Here is a 19,615-nt window from a genome sequence, read left to right on the forward strand (position 1 = left end):
CAAATTCCACCTACACCGGAATGTGGCAAGCGCGATTTACATGATAGGATAAATATGAATAAATACATTGTACACTACTGTTTGTTTACCTAGATATGACGTTAGTTAGCTATCATTGTGAAGCAGTGTCTATGCATACAAGCAACAGTACACTGTTAATTTTTTATAAAATATCAATCGCCAGTGAAACCATATATTTTCACTTTGAGCAAATCTAAGTGATATTCGACTCATCAGGCTTCAAAATGGAAATTCAAACTCTTGCGGTAGTTCAACGGTAAATCTCGTCCGTAGCTGTACTCCATGTTGTACTAGTCACAACCACTGGATGCAACTAAGTTGCAGATGAGTTGCTTATTAGTGCAGGGGGGTTCAATCAAGAAGAAACCTATTTGCGAGCAACCAATGTTGTGTCCAAGTTGCTTCGTGTAACTCCAGCCTAACTAAGACTTCATTCACCCTACAACACCTAACCACCACAACACACACTCAAAGTACATTTACATTTAAGTCATTTAGCAGACGCTCTTATCCAGAGCGACTTACACTTTTACCTTTATTTAACTAGGCAAGTCAGTTAAGAACAAATTCTTATTTTCAATGACGGCCTAGGAACAGTGGGTTAACTGCCTTGTTCAGGGGCAGAACGACAGATTTTTACCTTGTCAGCTTGGGGATTTGAACTTGCAACCTTTCGGTTACTAGTCCCAACGCTCTAACCACTAGGCACACACATACATGCAAAAACCCAGATACTGGACACATTGATCTACATATGTGCATTGACACATATACACAGCTTATACTTGTATATAATGTACTGTTCATAGAATTCGGCACATGTGGTGTACCTGTTTACAAGCAAATATCTGCCCCATGGATGAACTGCAAAACAGACTGATACTGTAATTGAAGAGATTTCAGCCCACACTTTGACTGGAATTAACAAACATGGCCACAACATCCTGCTTGATGAAGGGTAGCACCCCCACACCACTTTAAACAGCTAAGTCTGGGGCCCTTGTTTTATTACAAAGAAAGACAAAAACAGGGTCAAGTATCTCTCGTCATCTAGGATATATCCCAAATGGCACCCTATTCCCTATTTAGTGCACTGCTTTTGACCAGGGCCCAAAGTACTACACTGTGTAAGGAATAGGGGGCCATTTGGGACACAACCCTACTTTAGTAAGTTCTCCCTGAATCCAGTGTCTTGGAGTATGACTTTATAGCATTATGATGTATTACATTAATTATTATTATTAAAGTAGTCTACAGCGGCAGGTAGCCTAGTGGTTAGAGCATTGGACCAGTAACCTGAAGGTTGCTGGATCGAATCCCCGAGCTGACAAGGTAAAAATCTGTCATTCTACCCCTGAACAAGGCAGTTAACCCACTGTTCCTGTAACGTCCTGACCAGAGTTCTTATGTGTTTTGCTTGTTTAGTGTTGGTCAGGACGTGAGCTGGGTGGGAATTCTATGTTGTGTGTCTAGTTTGTCTGTTTCTGTGTCCAGCCTAATATGGTTCTCAATCAGAGGCAGCTGTCAATCGTTGTCCCTGATTGAGAATCATATATAGGAGGCTTGTTTTGTGTTGGGATTTTGTGGGTGATTGTTTCCTGTCTCTGTGTTTGTGTTCTGCACCAGATAGGACTGTTTTCGGTTTTCACATTTATTGTTTTTGTTGTTTGTAGTGTTCACACATTCTTTATTAAATATGTTGAACACTAGCCGCGCTGCATTTTGGTCCTCTCCTTCACCAATGGAAGAAAACCGTTACAGTTCCTCGGTAGGCCGTCATTATAAATAAGAATTTGTTCTTAACTGACTTGCCTAGTTAAATAAAAATACTATATAAACTGTTATAGAATGTTCTGGAAGAGTCTGATGCAGATTTGACTCATGCTCCCCATAGCTTTTTATTAAACTTTTTATTTAAACTTTATTTAACTAGGCAAGTCAGTTAAGAACAAATTCTTATTTACAATGACTGCCTACCCTGGCCAAACCCTAACCCGGACGATGTTGGGCCAAATGTGTGCCGCCCTATGGGACTCCCAATCATGGCCTGGAATCTAACCAGGGTCTGTAGTGATGCCTCTACCACTGAGATGCTGTGCCTTAGAACGCTGTGCTACTCGGGGGCCCAAATAGCTGGCCCCGCTAGGCTTCAAACGTCCCTCTATTAATATATAGCCAGGCAGGAAGAGACACACATACAAACGGGGTTAAATGTAGTGGGATACATATGGATTAACATAGACATATGCACGTAGATAGGCCTATACATGCATGATATGATTCAAGCACAAATGCCTGACCCTGGAATAACAAGGTACTGAGTCAGTAAACTAAGACTACTAGGCATGAGAGGGATAGAGACATTCATGCCAATAAATATGGAGACTTAGCTAAGTATGGATCGGTTATTATACATTACGATGGAAGTCAGCCTTGTACCTTTGAGAATAACAACACACGGAACGGAGCCCGTCGTCTCTAGGCCTTTGTTTTGGGCCTCATATCTTCACTTTATCTTTGAAAAATGACTACTGATACTGCAAATACATGTAGCTGTGGATATAAACAAATTGTGACCAAATGCAGAAGTACTGTAGAAACCTAAACTTACTCTCTAAACTTTCTTTCAACATAGACGTGTGTGTGTGTGTGTATGTGTGTGTGTGTGTGAGCGCAATTTAAAGCCACACAACAAAACAGTCCTATTCCACTCCATTCCCAGAACCACCTCCTGCAGTCAAAGCAAAGCTCCACTGAGCTGACATGGGAGTCATGGAAAGTTAGTGGTTTGCGGGGGATGAGTTACTTCCCTGTATATCTGTAGGTCTGGATCAAAAAGGGGGAGGAGCTTGGAAAGTTCCCCAGCAGTTTTGTTTTCTGTCTTCCATTAACCCTGTCTGTGCCACACCCAAACACTTTACTCTCACATGAACCAGCGAGTATAATTTTCCATAAACTAGGCCAGGCCTGTGTGGTTGTTATTTTAACCTAGACTTTGAAGATGTCTGTTGTCTGACTGTTGACAGGTTGATTTGTTACTCTATGTCTGAAGTAGTACATGATTAGGGAGCTCTGCCTAATGTTAGGAAAACATGTAGAAATCATATTTTTTCAGAGCAAAGGGGATATAGGCTACAGTAGTCGCAAAGCTGTCAGATACCTGTTCAAACCCGCAGATGCACAGCAATCAATGTTTCCACAACGTTTAGGCAACATAGTGAAATCAGGCTGTTGTGGGTATGAGAATGTATAAGGGCTCTCTCTTCTCTCTGGGTCTGCTCTTGTTGACCAGACACTGTTGGTTTAGCTTTGCAGTGACCCACAGCCGTGTATATGTGTTTGCCCGTGTGTGTGTTTTGTGCGTGTGTGTGTGTGTGTGTGTGCTCACAACTGTGTGTGCAACTGTTTGCATGACTGTGTGTGTATCCATGGCCTCTCAGTCAGCACTGTGAGTCAGTGTGTTTGTGGAAAAAACACACGCACACACACTCCAGTGGGCATCCAGGTCTCTCTTGCTCTCTCTACTCTCTCCGCTTGATCCTGAGCTGACATTCTTTCCCTCCACTCTTCATGTGTGGTTCAAGATAAACGGCCCCATTCATTGGGTTTGACTGTAGGCAGGCAAAGCATTAGGGCAGGATACCCCACCCTGGTCTGGCAACATCTGGCAACACATTCCAGCCTCCGCCGGTGGCTGGCTACTAGGGCTGGGAATTGCCAAGGACCTCACGATACGGTATTATCACAATACTTAGGTGCCAAACATATTTTCACTATATGTCTGCTGCAGAGACGAGAGAGCAAGAGAAAATTAGTTTTGATCAGTCATGGAAATAAAAGTGCTGAAAACATGTTGACTCCCTATTGTTTTTAAAGATGGAGAACAAGCTATTGGATGAAAAACACCAGAGTTTTGGCGCATGTACAGCAGGCTAAAGCTAGCTAACGTTACCTAGTAAAATCAATTCTATACTTGGAGTCAAATATCAGTATAATATCTTGCAAAAATAATATTGTGATATGTAACAGTATAGATCCCCCCCATCACTTCTGGCTGCACCTAAGGATTGTATAAACATGACAGTATGCCACCTGACATTTTCACACTTTCTCTCACTCCTTGACTCCCATCTCCCAATCTTCATTGTCTCTCTTTTACTTTCTTTATCTCAGAGGGAAAGTCAGGGGAATTCCTCAGCTCTGGGTATTCATTAACATTGTCTCTCACCTTGTTCCAGCCTTCTTTCGCTTAACGTCTCTGTCCCTCGCTCTCTGTCCCTATATGTGTATTTTTCCCCATGTGGTGTGAGTAGCAATTACTCACTCTTTTCCTCTGTAATAGACTGGCCATTGTGTGAATGATGTCATTCTCTGAAATGAATTGTGGCGCTGCAGGCCACTAGGGTGAATGATGTCGTTCTCTGAAATTAATTGTGGCACCGTAAGCCATTTAGTGAGTAATACTTGTAAAGAATTCCATCTTTCTTTTTATCAAGAAGAATTTACCTAAAGGGTATTGGCCTACTCCCAGTAATAGTTGTAAATCAATGTTTGTGTAATTTATGTACCTAATTTACAGGCAGTGAAAATGTAGAATACCCAAAGTCATACACAAACATTAGTGTATGTCAAACTCAGAAAAGTGTGTATTGCTGATGCATCCTGTATGAGGGAATCCCCATTGACTGACCATCAGTGGAGCCTGTCCTCATATAGCTCTCTTCACCAACCTCCACTGGCAAAGAAACCCAAAGCCAGAGTTTAGTTCTGTAAAAGCAGAACCACAAGAGGAGGGAGGATCAACCTGTTTGAAATATGTCATTTTGTGTCTGACTCTGCAATCATTTGTGTGTGTGTATTAGGGAATTACTGGAAGTGATTATGGGAAACCTCTATACTACAGACACTAGATTCAAACAATGGCCTGCAAGAGCAACTATGACAACAACATGTAGAGCATGCCTTGAATACCAACAATCATGAGCATAACTGTATCCAAAATTGTGTGCTTAATTACGCACTAATGCACATTGAACCTCACCATAATTATTCTGTCCGTTTTATGAAATGACTGAAAACCCAGTGCAAGATGTTGTTGTTTTCGATGGGAGCACAATATAAGGGGTTAATTTTCATGCTTGTATTTTGCTCTCACGTGGTCTGTTTATTTTCAGAGCGTTGAGGCGAACAGTCCACTCCTCCTATGGGCTCGTAGGCTGTCGCGCGGACGGGATTGGCGAGCCTTTTTTGTTGTTGTAGCTGCGCGCTGTCGCTTTCTTCAGACGGCGGGGGCGATATAAAACCCTTTTCCTCAACACATTCGTTCACTCTGGTGGAGTAAAGTGACATTAAAAGGGTGCCTCAACGTGGCATCCTAGAGAAAGACCCCTCTATTTACCAACAGCCGTCACCACACTGTACCGTCCTGGCACACGTAGTACCCTCCGAAACGTCCCTACCTCGACTAATACATGACCAGCATATGCGCCAGAGAAATAAAACAAGTGAAAGACACGGATCATTATCCGAACTTGGAGAGAAAAACAACGAATCATTTTCGGAATCATATGTAGGAAAAGCGCACGAATCGTCGTCGCAGTTGCCTTCTAAATGCATTCCCTTTGTGCTCGGGGAACGATGAAACCAGAGATTAGCGCCGCGGTCGGATTTCTGTCGAGATTTTTGCGGATAAAGGGACACGTAAATGACAGACAGCTTCAATCATTCAGCGCAAGTTTACAGGATATCTTGTCAGGTAAAACATGTGTTTCTCGTTTTGTCCTACGTTTCCAATGCTTCTTTAGATTATGACCTCTGTTGATGTTGTGTCATTTTGTGTGTTAAGAATATGATTTTAACGAATTGTTGTGTTTTAATCCCATTCCGAAGGGGATTTGCGTCTCTGTTCACAAAATAACACACAAGCGCCCCACGACCATTTGCGCACGAAAAAAAGAGACAAGAATAGATAAGGTGAACAACAATCTTCAATCAACAATATTCAATCGATCGAATCAACCATGTTCTATTCAGATACATCGTCGCCTAATTCATGTTTCGAGTTTAGTTACAGTGTAATAACGTGGAATAAAGCCGGACTCTATTTGTTCCAACAAGGAAGTGCACCTTTCGATAGCACCAGTTCAGTTGGTCGATAAACTCTTAATTAACATAAAGATGGGGGAAATCTATACCCAGTGAATTGAATTAGGCTATCGAATTACGTAATGCAGACAAGAAAACGTAGGAGGATATGAATTTGAGCAGGCAAAAAATAATAATTATAACATTTCGATCAGGAAAATAACAGACCCATAGGATTCTGATGATCTTTGTTATAAGAGTATTATAGCAGCCTACATGTTTTACTCCATCCTCTTGAGCGAACCTCAATCGAATCGAAATTGGACAACCAAAAGGTAAATAACAAATGCAGAATAAATAGCCCGTATACATTCCCGTCGTTGACGAACATGTATGAGTAAAGAAAAGCTATTTCTTTACAATATGTTCTAATGTAGACATTCTAGCTAAGTGAATAACGTTAACTCTGTAATAAGGACACATAAATTGATCGACACAGCCACTATACTATGCGTTATTGACAGCCTTTTTTGTACAAACCACTGAAATTATTATTTTGATTTTATTTATGTTTCCTGTTGTAAATATACAGACAGTTTTAACAGTCTAAAACTGGCATACGTCTGCCAGTTAACACCAAGTGTATGTCCCTCTAAGCACTGAACACCTACATCATGACCTCAATTTTAACATGTTTTGCAACAGCTGTGTCATCTGCAAAGCCATTCACGTTCAAATTCATATAATTTTAGAGCGTTTCGGATGTGGGCTACACATTTAGCATATCAGGTTACAGAATTGTTTATTTCTATTCAACAAACTCTTAGTTTACAATGCTATTTTCAACTAAACATTTTCCAAGGAAGTGGCTTTGTTTGTGCAGGATTTGCATAGAAAATGAGTGGAAGCTGTAGTCTGAGCATAGCTCTAGGCCAGTGCACTGTTTGTAAACAGCCAGTTGGTTGAAGGCAGACTGAGCAAAATGGCCGCCGTCAGAGGGTAAGTGGGGGGTTGGTAGCGGTGGGGTTGGGGCTGGAAGAGGATATCATAGCGGGAGGAGTGTAGGAAGGACATTATCTAATAAAACAAGTTGCAAAGGGACTTTGTGAAGTGGCCGTCCTCCTCCTTCACCCCCATTTTTCATTCGTCTTCCCGAGTGAGCATAAACAACACTGCGAAGCCCCCTCCCCCGCCGCTGCTGAAGTAGGCCAGCCATCTCACTGTTGCTTACAGCTTCATTATAACAGCTTATTGTGTCTGTGTGTTCAATAAACAGGCTTTGTTTGTGTATATGGGGGTGAAGGGGGACTTGCTCTAAATATCCACATTGAAACTGTGCTCATTGTCTAACTGTAGTTAGTTAACTATTTGGACTTCCTGTTTACCAGTAACCTGCTTAACCAAGGTTTGAGCAGTGACCCAGTCTGAAACTGCCATAATTCCCCCAACCACACCACCACAGACCAGTGGAAATCACACAATAACACCCCAAACAAAGTCAAATGTGTATTTAATAAAACGCCTCCACACATTTTATTGCCACATAATATCCTTAGAGCACTTGGCTTTAAAGAAGCACTGAAAAACGACTTTATTTAAAACATATAGTTGAAACTCATCCTTTTACTTTTCTAGCCTCTCTTCTTCCCCAGTTCCCTGGTTTTAGAATAGGCCCCTCCGCTCTGACCGTTCTCATAGGCCTCGTTTCTTTTGTGGTGCAAAAGATCAGCCCCATCGTAGCTGCCTGGTGCTTTTTCACGAGTGCCAAGCCCTCCATTAGGGTGCAGTACACAGAGTTCTACTGATAACACAAAGGAGACATTATCTACCAGGGGTGTTGTGCAGGACAGGTGTTCTCCGGGCTCTGGCCTAGTTCAGAGGCTTTTCACAGGCAAACAGACAGGCAGGCAACACATCCAGCTTAGCCACTATTCACCAATGGGGTAACTCGATACTGAGGAGTCTTAAGTGGAGAAAATAGGATGATTGGTATCACATGCACACAGATGCATATCGAACACACATACATACAGAATATATACAAACACACACAAGACACAGTAAATGTGAGTATTGTTAGAGATGTTAGGTTAATTTAGACTTCTGAGGAGCGGTTTTCTAATTTAATTCTTCCCTGTTAGGCTACTATTATACTATGAAAGCAGCAGTCATGTGCGTCTTCTAAAATGAGTTAACGGGGAAGGAATGAGAACTCTTCTCTTTCTCGTGTTCTCCTTAAAATGAGTAATGTGACCTCTTTTCTCTCTTCTTCCAGCCTAGTTTGTCATTTTAACGCCCCTTTAAATATACCATACGAATGATATCACAGTGAATCACCAACGGGTATGTGGACACACTCGTCATACTAAAAGGGACGGTGTGGCTTTAAGAGGGGGAGTTCTCCAGCCCAGATTGCTGGCCAGGACTTCACCACCTCAGTGTTGTTGTTCAGCTCCGTTCTGTTTGATGGAGGACTTTGTGCCGCTCGGCCAGAAGGGGATTGTGCAATCAAACTTCTCTCTCTCTCTCTCTTTCTCTGCTGTGTGTCACGTAGGCTCCCGTTACAGAGCGACAAACGGTTTATTGCTGCTTATCAGCCCCATAAGCAGACTGTTATGGTTTATTACTGCGCTACAACAAAGCCTGCCCCTGTCTGCAGTCTGTTTTACACACACATACCACACACACACACACATTAGTAAGTGGAAACGTACAGTATTGTGCTAAATAGTTGGTCATTATATCATGTAACCCAAATACCAGTAGAAATAGTTGATGCTTTATTACATGCTAATAGAAATATCAGATAAAAAAGCAGATACGATATTCCAATGGAATCATGTATTACCTACAAAGGAATAAAACCTTTATTAAATCAAAAGACAATCTAAAGCAACGCTACTTTTCCATAATCATTATTGGGGGTGTTTAGTACAGTAAAACATAAACAATCATTTTTCCTTCCATTTTCAATGGAATCATGTCATTCATTATCTGTAAGTAATCTATGCCACAATCGAAAGATACATCTAAACTTATACTGTTGATAGATTAGTTATGTGTGCTTAGAACATCATAAACAAGTATTACCTTAGACTCCAGCAACTCTATAATAAAATAATACATGATTATAGTTTGATTTGCGATACAATTACTTAAAATCCAACTATGGCTCATACAGTTATTATCATGCTATTAATCACATTTATGTCCCAATTTATGACCTTATTCAATGTTTATCAAAACACATGCATCCTAATCTCGCATAACACACACACACACTAGGAACTAAGGCTGATCAGGTGCAGACAGCTTTGTACCCCGCTTCCCCTCAGATAGACGTCTGAAAGTAGCAGAGATTTAGCTTACTGGCTCTCACCTGTAAACACCAGAAAGCATCTCTTACATCTCTCCCTCTTTCTTTCTCTCCCTCTCTCTCTTGTCTCCTCATACAGAACTACACAGGCTCTACTATAGGGTAACCGAAGAACAACAGTTACCCCCTCTGTGCCCTTTTTTGGCAATACAAGCAATACCATGGTAACCTAATAGTGTTCCAATGATGATGAAACTCATGGTAACCCAATAATAACCTCCTCTCTCTTTCTCCACAGAGCAATACAAGCACCACTGGTTCCCCGACAGGCCATGCAAGGGCTCGGGCTACCGCTGCATCCGCATCAACCACAAGATGGATCCCCTGGTGGGGCAGGCAGGCCAGCGCATCGGCCTGACCATCAATCAGCTCTACCTGCTGCTGCCTAGTGAGCTCACCCTCTGGGTGGACCCCTTCGAGGTGTCCTACCGCATCGGCGAGGACGGCTCCATCTGCGTGCTCTATGAGTCCCAGCCGGTGGCCCCGGCGCCGTCGGGAGGCAGTGCGGTCACCTCGACCCCCATGGTGGACAGTCACATCAGCTGCAAGGAGGCGGCGGGGATGCTGGGCAGGACCAGCCCTTCCAAAGCCTACAACATGATGACTATGTCCAGCTAAGGGCCGCCACCCGCCACTTCGGGTCGTGGGTTTCGCCCTAGTTGGTCGATGGCGAACCTTTTTAAAGCTAAAAAGAAATGAAATGAAAAAGAGAAAAAAAAGGAGGAGAAAAAGCAGAGGATGGGGCCTATCGTCCAGGTGAAACCTTGTAGGTTTAATATTTCTTTTTTCCTTCCTCGCTCCATAGTCTGTTATGTTGTGTTGTGGGATCTACCGGAGGCTTCGTTTTTTCCCCCGCGGAGAGGGCTGTGTGGAGCGTGGAGCTGTTGGGGGCAGCTAAAACAAACCAAGAAACCGAACAGAGAAACAGCGCAGAGAAGGGACTGCTTTTTGTTTTCGTTTTTTACACAGGTCTATCAATGTTGACTTTGCACTTTCTTCTCCACGTGGTTACAATGGGTACCATGTCACCATCACCCCCACCACCCTCTCAAAAGCTTCAAGGAACTGCTGTCAAGAACCATACCGTTGAATTTCAGCCTTTTATCTACTTCCTGTTGTTATTGGGTGTACTTCCTGTCTAGGAAGGAAGTTAAGGGGCTGAGGTCCGGACTGTGCCTGTTTCTAGGTCAGTCTCTGGGGAAACGCCCTAAGTCATTTTCTTCTAAATCCCAGTTTTTGGACCATTGGGCATTTTTTTTACCCCCGGAGGCTGCCCCATATACCAGCTTCGAGCTTCAGGAAGCCCCTCCCCCTCCATATGGAAGTGCAGTGGAATGCGCTGTGACACCTGTTGCTAAGGACAGTAGTGTGTCACAGCGCACCCTACCAACACCCCCAACCATGTATGTGTAGCTTTCTGGGGAGGGCTGGGTATTTGTCCCCTCCCCTTCGAGGAATGTTGGTTTGAAATTCACAATCAAGTTCTCGTTTTGTTTATATCCTTCCATCCCCACCCTGACATTTGGCCCTCACCAAAATCAAAGTGTAGCATAGGTGGTACTATATTCTCACCGAAATCTGGATCATTTGTTTTGGTTGTTGTGGCCCTGTCAGAAGAAATGACATTGAATGCACTTTTGACATTTAGATTGTGTGGGATGTGTACTTCTAGAGAAAACCCTCTTCATTCCATTTGCTCCAATGTCGTCTTTCATGAGTTCCCCTCCTTTTCCTTTGTAATTTACTCACAGCTCTTACGTCAGGCTAGACCCCACTCTATAGAATTGGGGAGAGTAACTCTGAAGGTTTTAAAAAGATTTCACACTGTAAGCATTTCATTCAGATCCGTTCAGGTGTTGGTAAGTAGGTGCGGTTTGGTGTCGTGTCAGGTTAGGCGTCTGTTGTCCGTTTGTAAGGCACTTTTCTCGAAAGCCCCCCCCCCCCCCATACACACACACACACATACAGATGGCAATTTGAGACACTTATAGAACTCTGATAGATCTCTCTACAGCTGTCGAGGGGTGTGTGAGGGTAGCCAAAGGGAAGTCTGACTGTTTCTATCCAAATCAATCCCAATGGCCTTGTCAGGCTTTCTCATCTGTTTTTGTTAGACTTTGTTCTTGTCTTTGTGATTGAAGATGGGTCCAAGGCTTTCAACACCTCTCCTTTCTTCAGTCTCTCAGTTTGGATGAGGGGTGCGTTGCCCAACGTAGGTCTTCAATGTTACACCTATGAGCCGTTCTCTGGAGAACCGAGACAGAACCAGCGTAATGTTAGCCAGCCTGGTTCGAGGTGCTGCTGGACCCTCTCTGGAGGTGTCCCTGTCAGGGCAGACAGACACAAGAAGCCCCTCTGGTGCCACATATCACCCCCAGCCAGCTAACCAACCAGCCAACCCCCTCCCCCCAATAGCAGTACGGAGATAGCAGTAACACATATCATCTTTCCTCGCCCCAGGGGAGGGAATGGAGGTGGTGTGGGGGCCAGGGCCGGATACTCTCGTCCAGGGCAGCTACAATCCCTCCGGCCCCCTCTAAACTAACCTCCACCCAACCAACCCCCTCTTGGCGTGGAGAGCAAAGCCAGCACATGCCCTCAGCGCACTCCGTCTGCACTGGGAGCCCACATAGAGACAGGCAACAAAGAGGAGTCAAAGGATAGGAAGTGACGGTACACAGTCCAAGTTTCTTTGTTTCTTAGGCTGAGCACTGAACTAGTTTACATGGGTGCAATAGGACGATGGTGGTGTCAGTCGTCCTATAGCTCACTCCTGGTTGGCCGCGCCGCAGACAGACAGACGATGTGACAGGCTGTGGGGTTTCGGGGCTTTTAGCCGCTAAGCTGGCCAGGCTGGGCACCAGCCCATCAGACCTATATGTGCTGCTTTAAGATCCCTAAGCACAGAGGATCATGGGTAATGGATCTGTGGTTGTTGATGCACTGTACACCATATCCTCCCTCATCCACTCCCCTCCTCCTCACTGTCCTCCCTCTCTCCATTTCTCCTGGTGCTCGTTCAGCAGTCTGTGGAAAAAGCTGTGTCTCCACATGAGCCAGATGGACAGGTCTGAGTAGCCCAGTGCTTTGTTGTTGTGGTTGAAAACCAGCTTTTTAAAAACCTTGCAGCTCTTCTATTGCTTCGATTATGCCAGCTATCGATGTTGTTATGAGATTGGTCTGTGTTTCGGACGTAGCAAGTTGTCCCTCTTTTTGCTAAATGTATTTTAAAGTCACAGAGATAGCATCTCACCCCCCCCCCCTCCCTTTCGCCCTAGTCTGATCATCTATCCCAATTTGAACAGACTTCATTTTTAGACCTACCAAAAAGGAAACAAAGCCGAAATTGTTTGATCCCCTTCTCAACAGTAACACCACCACCAAAACAATTTGATTTAGTCCACAATATCGGATCTGTAAATGCATCCATTCAGCCTTTGCACACATAGGTTTCAGAAACGTTGTGAAAGTGTTTTTGAAAAGTCGGAGGAGGTAATAGCACATAAAATGCACTAAATATGTCAAGTTGAAGTTGTGACATTTTTGAGACGCGAGGAGTCTCTTCTGGAATGTATTACCAAACTCAGGCCTCGGACATTCAATAAAACCCTTCTGGGAAAGTTGTGCATGTTAAGACGTGAAACAGGAAGGGAATAGTCGTCAATGATTCATCAATGATTTGTGAATTATTGCCACTTTCACATTTAGGGTGTTTTACATATTCTAGAATCTATTGCAATTGTTCGCCATATGGTAGAATACATGCATAACATTACACAATGGGAAGTGCCAATAATTTGTTTTGAGGTGTTTAGATGTATTTCTTTTGCATTTCATAGTTTTAACACGCATAACTATTTTCGTAAGTGAAGCCATTTGTGATGGGAGTGTTGGCAAGGACCAATCTGTTTTGGTAAAAGAAATATCAGTTTCCATCCCCTGTACTGATAGACTTATCCTTTGTTTTTTTTAAACTTACAAAACAAGAAAAACGTTAAAAAATCTGAGCGTACCCAAGAAGAAAAGCTGTCTACTCTACCTTGTGATTTCATGTCAGTACATTCATTGTCTTTTCCTTGGGTATGTTGTGATGAACTGCTGTAAATTTGTACAGTTCATGTAAATTGATTGTGCGAAAGTTGTACAGATTTCTATATTTTGGAAGAAAAGTTTTTTTTTTCTCTGTAATAAAATATTTCCTATCTTGGCAACATATTCCCCGTGGTGCTAGTCTTTCTTTTTACGGGGAATGAGAATCCATAGATGAACGGGAGTCAATATCCAAACAAAATGAATAGCGTAGTCTTCTGTCAAAATGGCCGACTGAAATCTATTAAGATACAACAGAATATGAAACGAAGGCCGTTAAAAACCTGAAGCTGTTACTGTTATTTGTTAGGCTGTTATTTTGAATGTAGAGAAGGGTTCTGTTTCATGTCCTCTCTTACTGAACACCACAGGCTGCAGAGGGGAGGATGGCTCATAACAATGGCCGGAGTGGATGGAATGGCATCAAACAACTGGAATCCATGTGTTTGATGTATTTGATACCATTCCACTTATTCCACTCCAGTCATTACCACGAGCCCATCCTCCCCAATTAAGGCGCCACCAACCTCCTGTGCTGTACATAGAATAGGCTCTAATATGAGACAGCTGTGAAGATGCACAGCCCAGATGGGGATTTGACCTTTGCCCCAGTAGATGAGTGGGCTGTCTTTGCCAACAATGACATGGTATACAGTAGGAATGCACACAAGACTTTCAATAATAAGTGTCATCATTTCAATAATACATAAAAATAGAATGGTATAGGCTGCCTTGTATAGAACAGATAGTAGCCTACATGCAAGGAATTCTGTATTCTTCCTAAGAAATAGTGTTGCTTTAACAGATGATAAATGATATGCTGTTTATGTTTTTACTCTGTAGTTGCTGTGGTATAGAGCTACTATACCACAGCAAGTGTGACGAGACTGTCTGTAACAGGAATTATCTTTAGTTTGCTGATCCTGGATTATGGAGACTGCTTCTATGAAGTCTTTTCTGTTCTATCTGAATCAGCCAGAAAACTGATTAGAAGCTTTGTCTCAGGTTAAGACCTTCGTCAACTTGAGGCTCGGATGCTCAGACTGCACAAATCTAATGCCTCAAAGCCCACATGATATTTTCATCCTAATGGAAATGGATGTGGCTCCATCATCAGGTCTGTGAGTGGATAAGACAGATGGTGTAGATTTTCAGACTCGAAAAGTGCTGTCTACACACTCGCGCACACACACACACACACACACACACACAAACACACACACACACACACACACACACACACACACACACACACACACACACACACACACACACACACACACACACACACACACACACACACACACACACACACACACACACACCCAGCAGTTACAAAACAGAAACACAAACCATTACTTCTGGATTAAGACTACAATCTCTCCAGCCCTCTGACTCAAAAAGTAAAACATTTTTGCTCCATTTTGACAGGAGCCGAGGGGGTGGAAGACGGCCGGCCTCGGGTCCCAGGGCAGGCTTTAGCTCTCCACACATTGGCCAGGGATGAAGCCCAGGAGAGGGGGAACGTGGGTAGTGTTAGTCCAGGGTGGGATTCAGTTAGCGTTATTATTCAGTGTTAAAAATGTCTGATTGAAATGTGGGGAGGTTTCTGTAGACACATATTAGATGTGGGAAAAGATTGTTGCAGATAGACATGTTGGTAGAACTTTACTTCAAATAAACTGTTACCAAAATGTTACGTGTAGAGTTGAAAGATTGTTGTTGATGGATATATTGAGTAGTGGTGAAAGTCAGCCTACTTATAGAGTAGAGTTCAAAGACTTGTTGTTGATGGATATATTGAGTAGTGGTGAAAGTCAGCCTACTTATAGAGTAGAGTTCAAAGACTTGTTGTTGATGGATATATTGAGTAGTGGTGAAAGTCAGCCTACTTATAGAGTAGAGTTGAAAGACTTGCAGATGGAAATGTTGTTTAGAGGTAAGAGAGCGTTGCAGAGGATGTGTAGATCTGAGCGATTGTTGCAGATAGATATGTATCGTGTTGAGCTGAATTCTCAATTCTACACGACAGAGATTCATGTCTGCTCTCCCCAGCACTTTTCTTTCTGAGTGTTCTGTAACATTACACGGTCCCGAACGCAACCCGAATAGCCTGTCTAAATAGAACCAGGTCAAAGTTTCACTGGGTGTGTCTGCCGTTCAGGCCTGTGGTGTGTTGTATATGAACATGTTATCTTGGGAAGCCCTAACAAGCCAACACTCACGGACGGAGGCCTTGCCAGCTCAACGTTGGACTGGATTTCACAAAGAGTTTCACAACTCCACTTGAGCAAGACGTTTTTCATGGTCATCTCTGTCATCTGTTTGTGGAATATTCATTTTATGATTAATGTGCTTTAACAGGGATAATACATTAGTATATGAACAATGCTTGCATAACACAGACAATGAAATAAGGCCTACCATGTGTTTTACGCTCACGATGCATTTATTATGCAGTAAGAATGAAACAACTAGGCCTGACAACACTCAGATTCCCCCCATTCAGAATGGCATTACAGCACTTGGCTGTTATGTCATCTTCTTGTCATCATGTCTAACTTCCACCGTAATTGCTGATAAAAGTTCATTGTAATGACTCTCCCTTTTTCTCACACAACAACAAAGCAGCCTTTGTGGAGATCAGCCTATTAGTCAGGCTGATGGAGGGTGTGGCTGATTACTGTGTAGAGATACTGTCAATAGAAGGGTTGGTCTCCAGATTTAGAAAGATCAGGACTCGACTGGTTAACCCGGTTATTGTGGGAAAGTAGGTGCATTAGACTCCAGGTAGAGTCCAGTGTTTGTGCTTAATAGTTAGGTTGTGTTTGGTAGTGTTATTGGCCTTTAATCACATCATTTAATGGATGAATGTTGATGGAATGAGAATGTGTGAATAGTTAGTGTGTGAATGGTGTGTGTATGTACTCTAGGAGAGTGTGTGTATGGTGTGTGTATGTACTCTAGGAGAGTGTGTGTATGGTGTGTGTATGTACTCTAGGAGAGTGTGTGTATGGTGTGTGTATGTACTCTAGGAGAGTGTGTATATGGTGTGTGTATGTACTCTAGGAGAGTGTGTGTATGTACTCTAGGAGAGTGTGTGTATGTACTCTAGGAGAGTGTGTGTATGTACTCTAGGAGAGTGTGTGTATGTACTCTAGGAGAGTGTGTGTATGTACTCTAGGAGAGTGTGTGTATGTACTCTAGGAGAGTGTGTGCATGTACTCTAGGAGAGTGTGTGTATGTACTCTAGGAGAGTGTGTGTATGTACTCTAGGAGAGTGTGTGTATGTACTCTAGGAGAGTGTGTGTATGTACTCTAGGAGAGTGTGTGTATGTACTCTAGGAGAGTGTGTGTATGTACTCTAGGAGAGTGTGTGTATGTACTCTAGGAGAGTGTGTGTATGTACTCTAGGAGAGTGTGTGTATGTACTCTAGGAGAGTGTGTGTATGTACTCTAGGAGAGCGTGTGTATGTACTCTAGGAGAGTGTGTGTATGTACTCTAGGAGAGTGTGTGTATGGTGTGTGTATGTACTCTAGGAGAGTGTGTATATGGTGTGTGTATGTACTCTAGGAGAGTGTGTGTATGTACTCTAGGAGAGTGTGTGTATGTACTCTAGGAGAGTGTGTGTATGTACTCTAGGAGAGTGTGTGTATGTACTCTAGGAGAGTGTGTGTATGTACTCTAGGAGAGTGTGTGTATGTACTCTAGGAGAGTGTGTGCATGTACTCTAGGAGAGTGTGTGTATGTACTCTAGGAGAGTGTGTGTATGTACTCTAGGAGAGTGTGTGTATGTACTCTAGGAGAGTGTGTGTATGTACTCTAGGAGAGTGTGTGTATGTACTCTAGGAGAGTGTGTGTATGTACTCTAGGAGAGTGTGTGTATGTACTCTAGGAGAGTGTGTGTATGTACTCTAGGAGAGTGTGTGTATGTACTCTAGGAGAGCGTGTGTATGTACTCTAGGAGAGTGTGTGTATGTACTCTAGGAGAGTGTGTGTATGGTGTGTGTATGTACTCTAGGAGAGTGTGTGTATGTACTCTAGGAGAGTGGTGTATGGTGTGTGTATGTACTCTAGGAGAGTGTGTGTATGTACTCTAGGAGAGTGTGTGTATGTACTCTAGGAGAGTGTGTGCATGTACTCTAGGAGAGTGTGTGCATGTACTCTAGGAGAGTGTGTGTATGGTGTGTGTATGTACTCTAGGAGAGTGTGTGTATGTACTCTAGGAGAGTGTGTGTATGTACTCTAGGAGAGTGTGTGCATGTACTCTAGGAGAGTGTGTGTATGGTGTGTGTATGTACTCTAGGAGAGTGTGTGCATGTACTCTAGGAGAGTGTGTGTATGGTGTGTGTATGTACTCTAGGAGAGTGTGTGCATGTACTCTAGGAGAGTGTGTGTATGGTGTGTGTATGTACTCTAGGAGAGTGTGTGTATGGTGTGTGCATGTTCTCTAGGAGAGTGTGTGTATGGTGTGTGTATGTACTCTAGGAGAGTGTGTGTATGGTGTGTGTATGTACTCTAGGAGAGTGTGTGTATGGTGTGTGTATGTACTCTAGGAGAGTGTGTGTATGTACTCTAGGAGAGTGTGTGTATGGTGTGTGTATGTACTCTAGGAGAGTGTGTGTATGGTGTGTGTATGTACTCTAGGAGAGTGTGTGCATGTACTCTAGGAGAGTGTGTGTATGGTGTGTGTATGTACTCTAGGAGAGTGTGTGCATGTACTCTAGGAGAGTGTGTGTATGGTGTGTGTATGTACTCTAGGAGAGTGTGTGCATGTACTCTAGGAGAGTGTGTGTATGGTGTGTGTATGTACTCTAGGAGAGTGTGTGCATGTACTCTAGGAGAGTGTGTGTATGGTGTGTGTATGTACTCTAGGAGAGTGTGTGTATGGTGTGTGCATGTTCTCTAGGAGAGTGTGTGTATGGTGTGTGTATGTACTCTAGGAGAGTGTGTGTATGGTGTGTGTATGTACTCTAGGAGAGTGTGTGTATGGTGTGTGTATGTACTCTAGGAGAGTGTGTGTATGTACTCTAGGAGAGTGTGTGTATGGTGTGTGTATGTACTCTAGGAGAGTGTGTGTATGGTGTGTGTATGTACTCTAGGAGAGTGTGTGTATGTACTCTAGGAGAGTGTGTGTATGGTGTGTGTATGTACTCTAGGAGAGTGTGTGTATGGTGTGTGTATGTACTCTAGGAGAGTGTGTGTATGGTGTGTGCATGTTCTCTAGGAGAGTGTGTGTATGTACTCTAGGAGAGTGTGTGTATGTACTCTAGGAGAGTGTGTGTATGTACTCTAGGAGAGTGTGTGTATGGTGTGTGTATGTACTCTAGGAGAGTGTGTGTATGGTGTGTGCATGTACTCTAGGAGAGTGTGTGTATGGTTGTGCTGCAGGAACAAAGACAGGATGAGGGAATGTGTGTATGTATCACGGGGCGAGGCAGACATCTGGAGTTCTCTCCGTTGCCAGCCGTGTGTCAGAGTTGACAGGACTCTGCGTGTGTGTGTGTGTGTGTGTGTGTGTGTGTGTGTGTGTGTGTGTGTGTGTGTGTGTGTGTGTGTGTGTGTGTGTGTGTGTGTGTGTGTGTGTGTGTGTAGGCCTGCAGGAGTGTGTGTGTGTGTCCCTCCTTCAGTGGCCAGTGTTTAGAGGACAAAGGATGTGCTGCAGCTGCTCTAATTACAGTCTTTCTCAAGTGTGCCGACCACAGGGAGAGAGTGTGTGGGCGGGCGTGCGTGTGTTTGTGTTTGTGTGTGTGTGCGCAATTGCATGAGTTTGCTAATGTTTCTGTGCTTGCGTGTCCCCTGCACAGTGGTTTGTACTGTCTGTATCTGTGAGTACATTACCACTTATACATGTGTTGGAGTCTATTTATTTCTGTGTTTATGAGGGTATCAATGACAGACAAAGGCCAAACCCAATCCCCTCTGATGCAGGCCAGGCCAGGCTAGCTTGGGCTAGTTTGTCTCCAGGACCTGCCTGCCTGCCTGTCTGTCTGTCTGTCTGTCTGTCTGTCTGTCTGTCTGTCTGTCTGTCTGTCTGTCTGTCT

The 19,615-nt window shown here is 43.4% G+C and overlaps 1 protein-coding gene across 1 annotated transcript; it reads left to right on the top strand.

Annotated features, from left to right (window-relative positions):
* The first annotated feature begins 5,321 nt into the window (after positions 1–5,321).
* LOC120032339 (protein BTG1-like) lies at positions 5,322–13,696 on the top strand. Its single transcript, XM_038978389.1, has 2 exons — positions 5,322–5,776; positions 9,720–13,696. The coding sequence occupies exons 1-2, from the start codon at positions 5,632–5,634 to the stop codon at positions 10,097–10,099; spliced, it is 525 nt and encodes a 174-aa protein (XP_038834317.1). The 5' UTR covers positions 5,322–5,631; the 3' UTR covers positions 10,100–13,696.
* The last annotated feature ends 5,919 nt before the right edge of the window (positions 13,697–19,615 follow it).

This window comes from Salvelinus namaycush, chromosome 38 (genome assembly GCF_016432855.1).
Source record: "Salvelinus namaycush isolate Seneca chromosome 38, SaNama_1.0, whole genome shotgun sequence".
In the NCBI taxonomy this organism is placed as follows: Eukaryota; Metazoa; Chordata; class Actinopteri; order Salmoniformes; family Salmonidae; genus Salvelinus; species Salvelinus namaycush.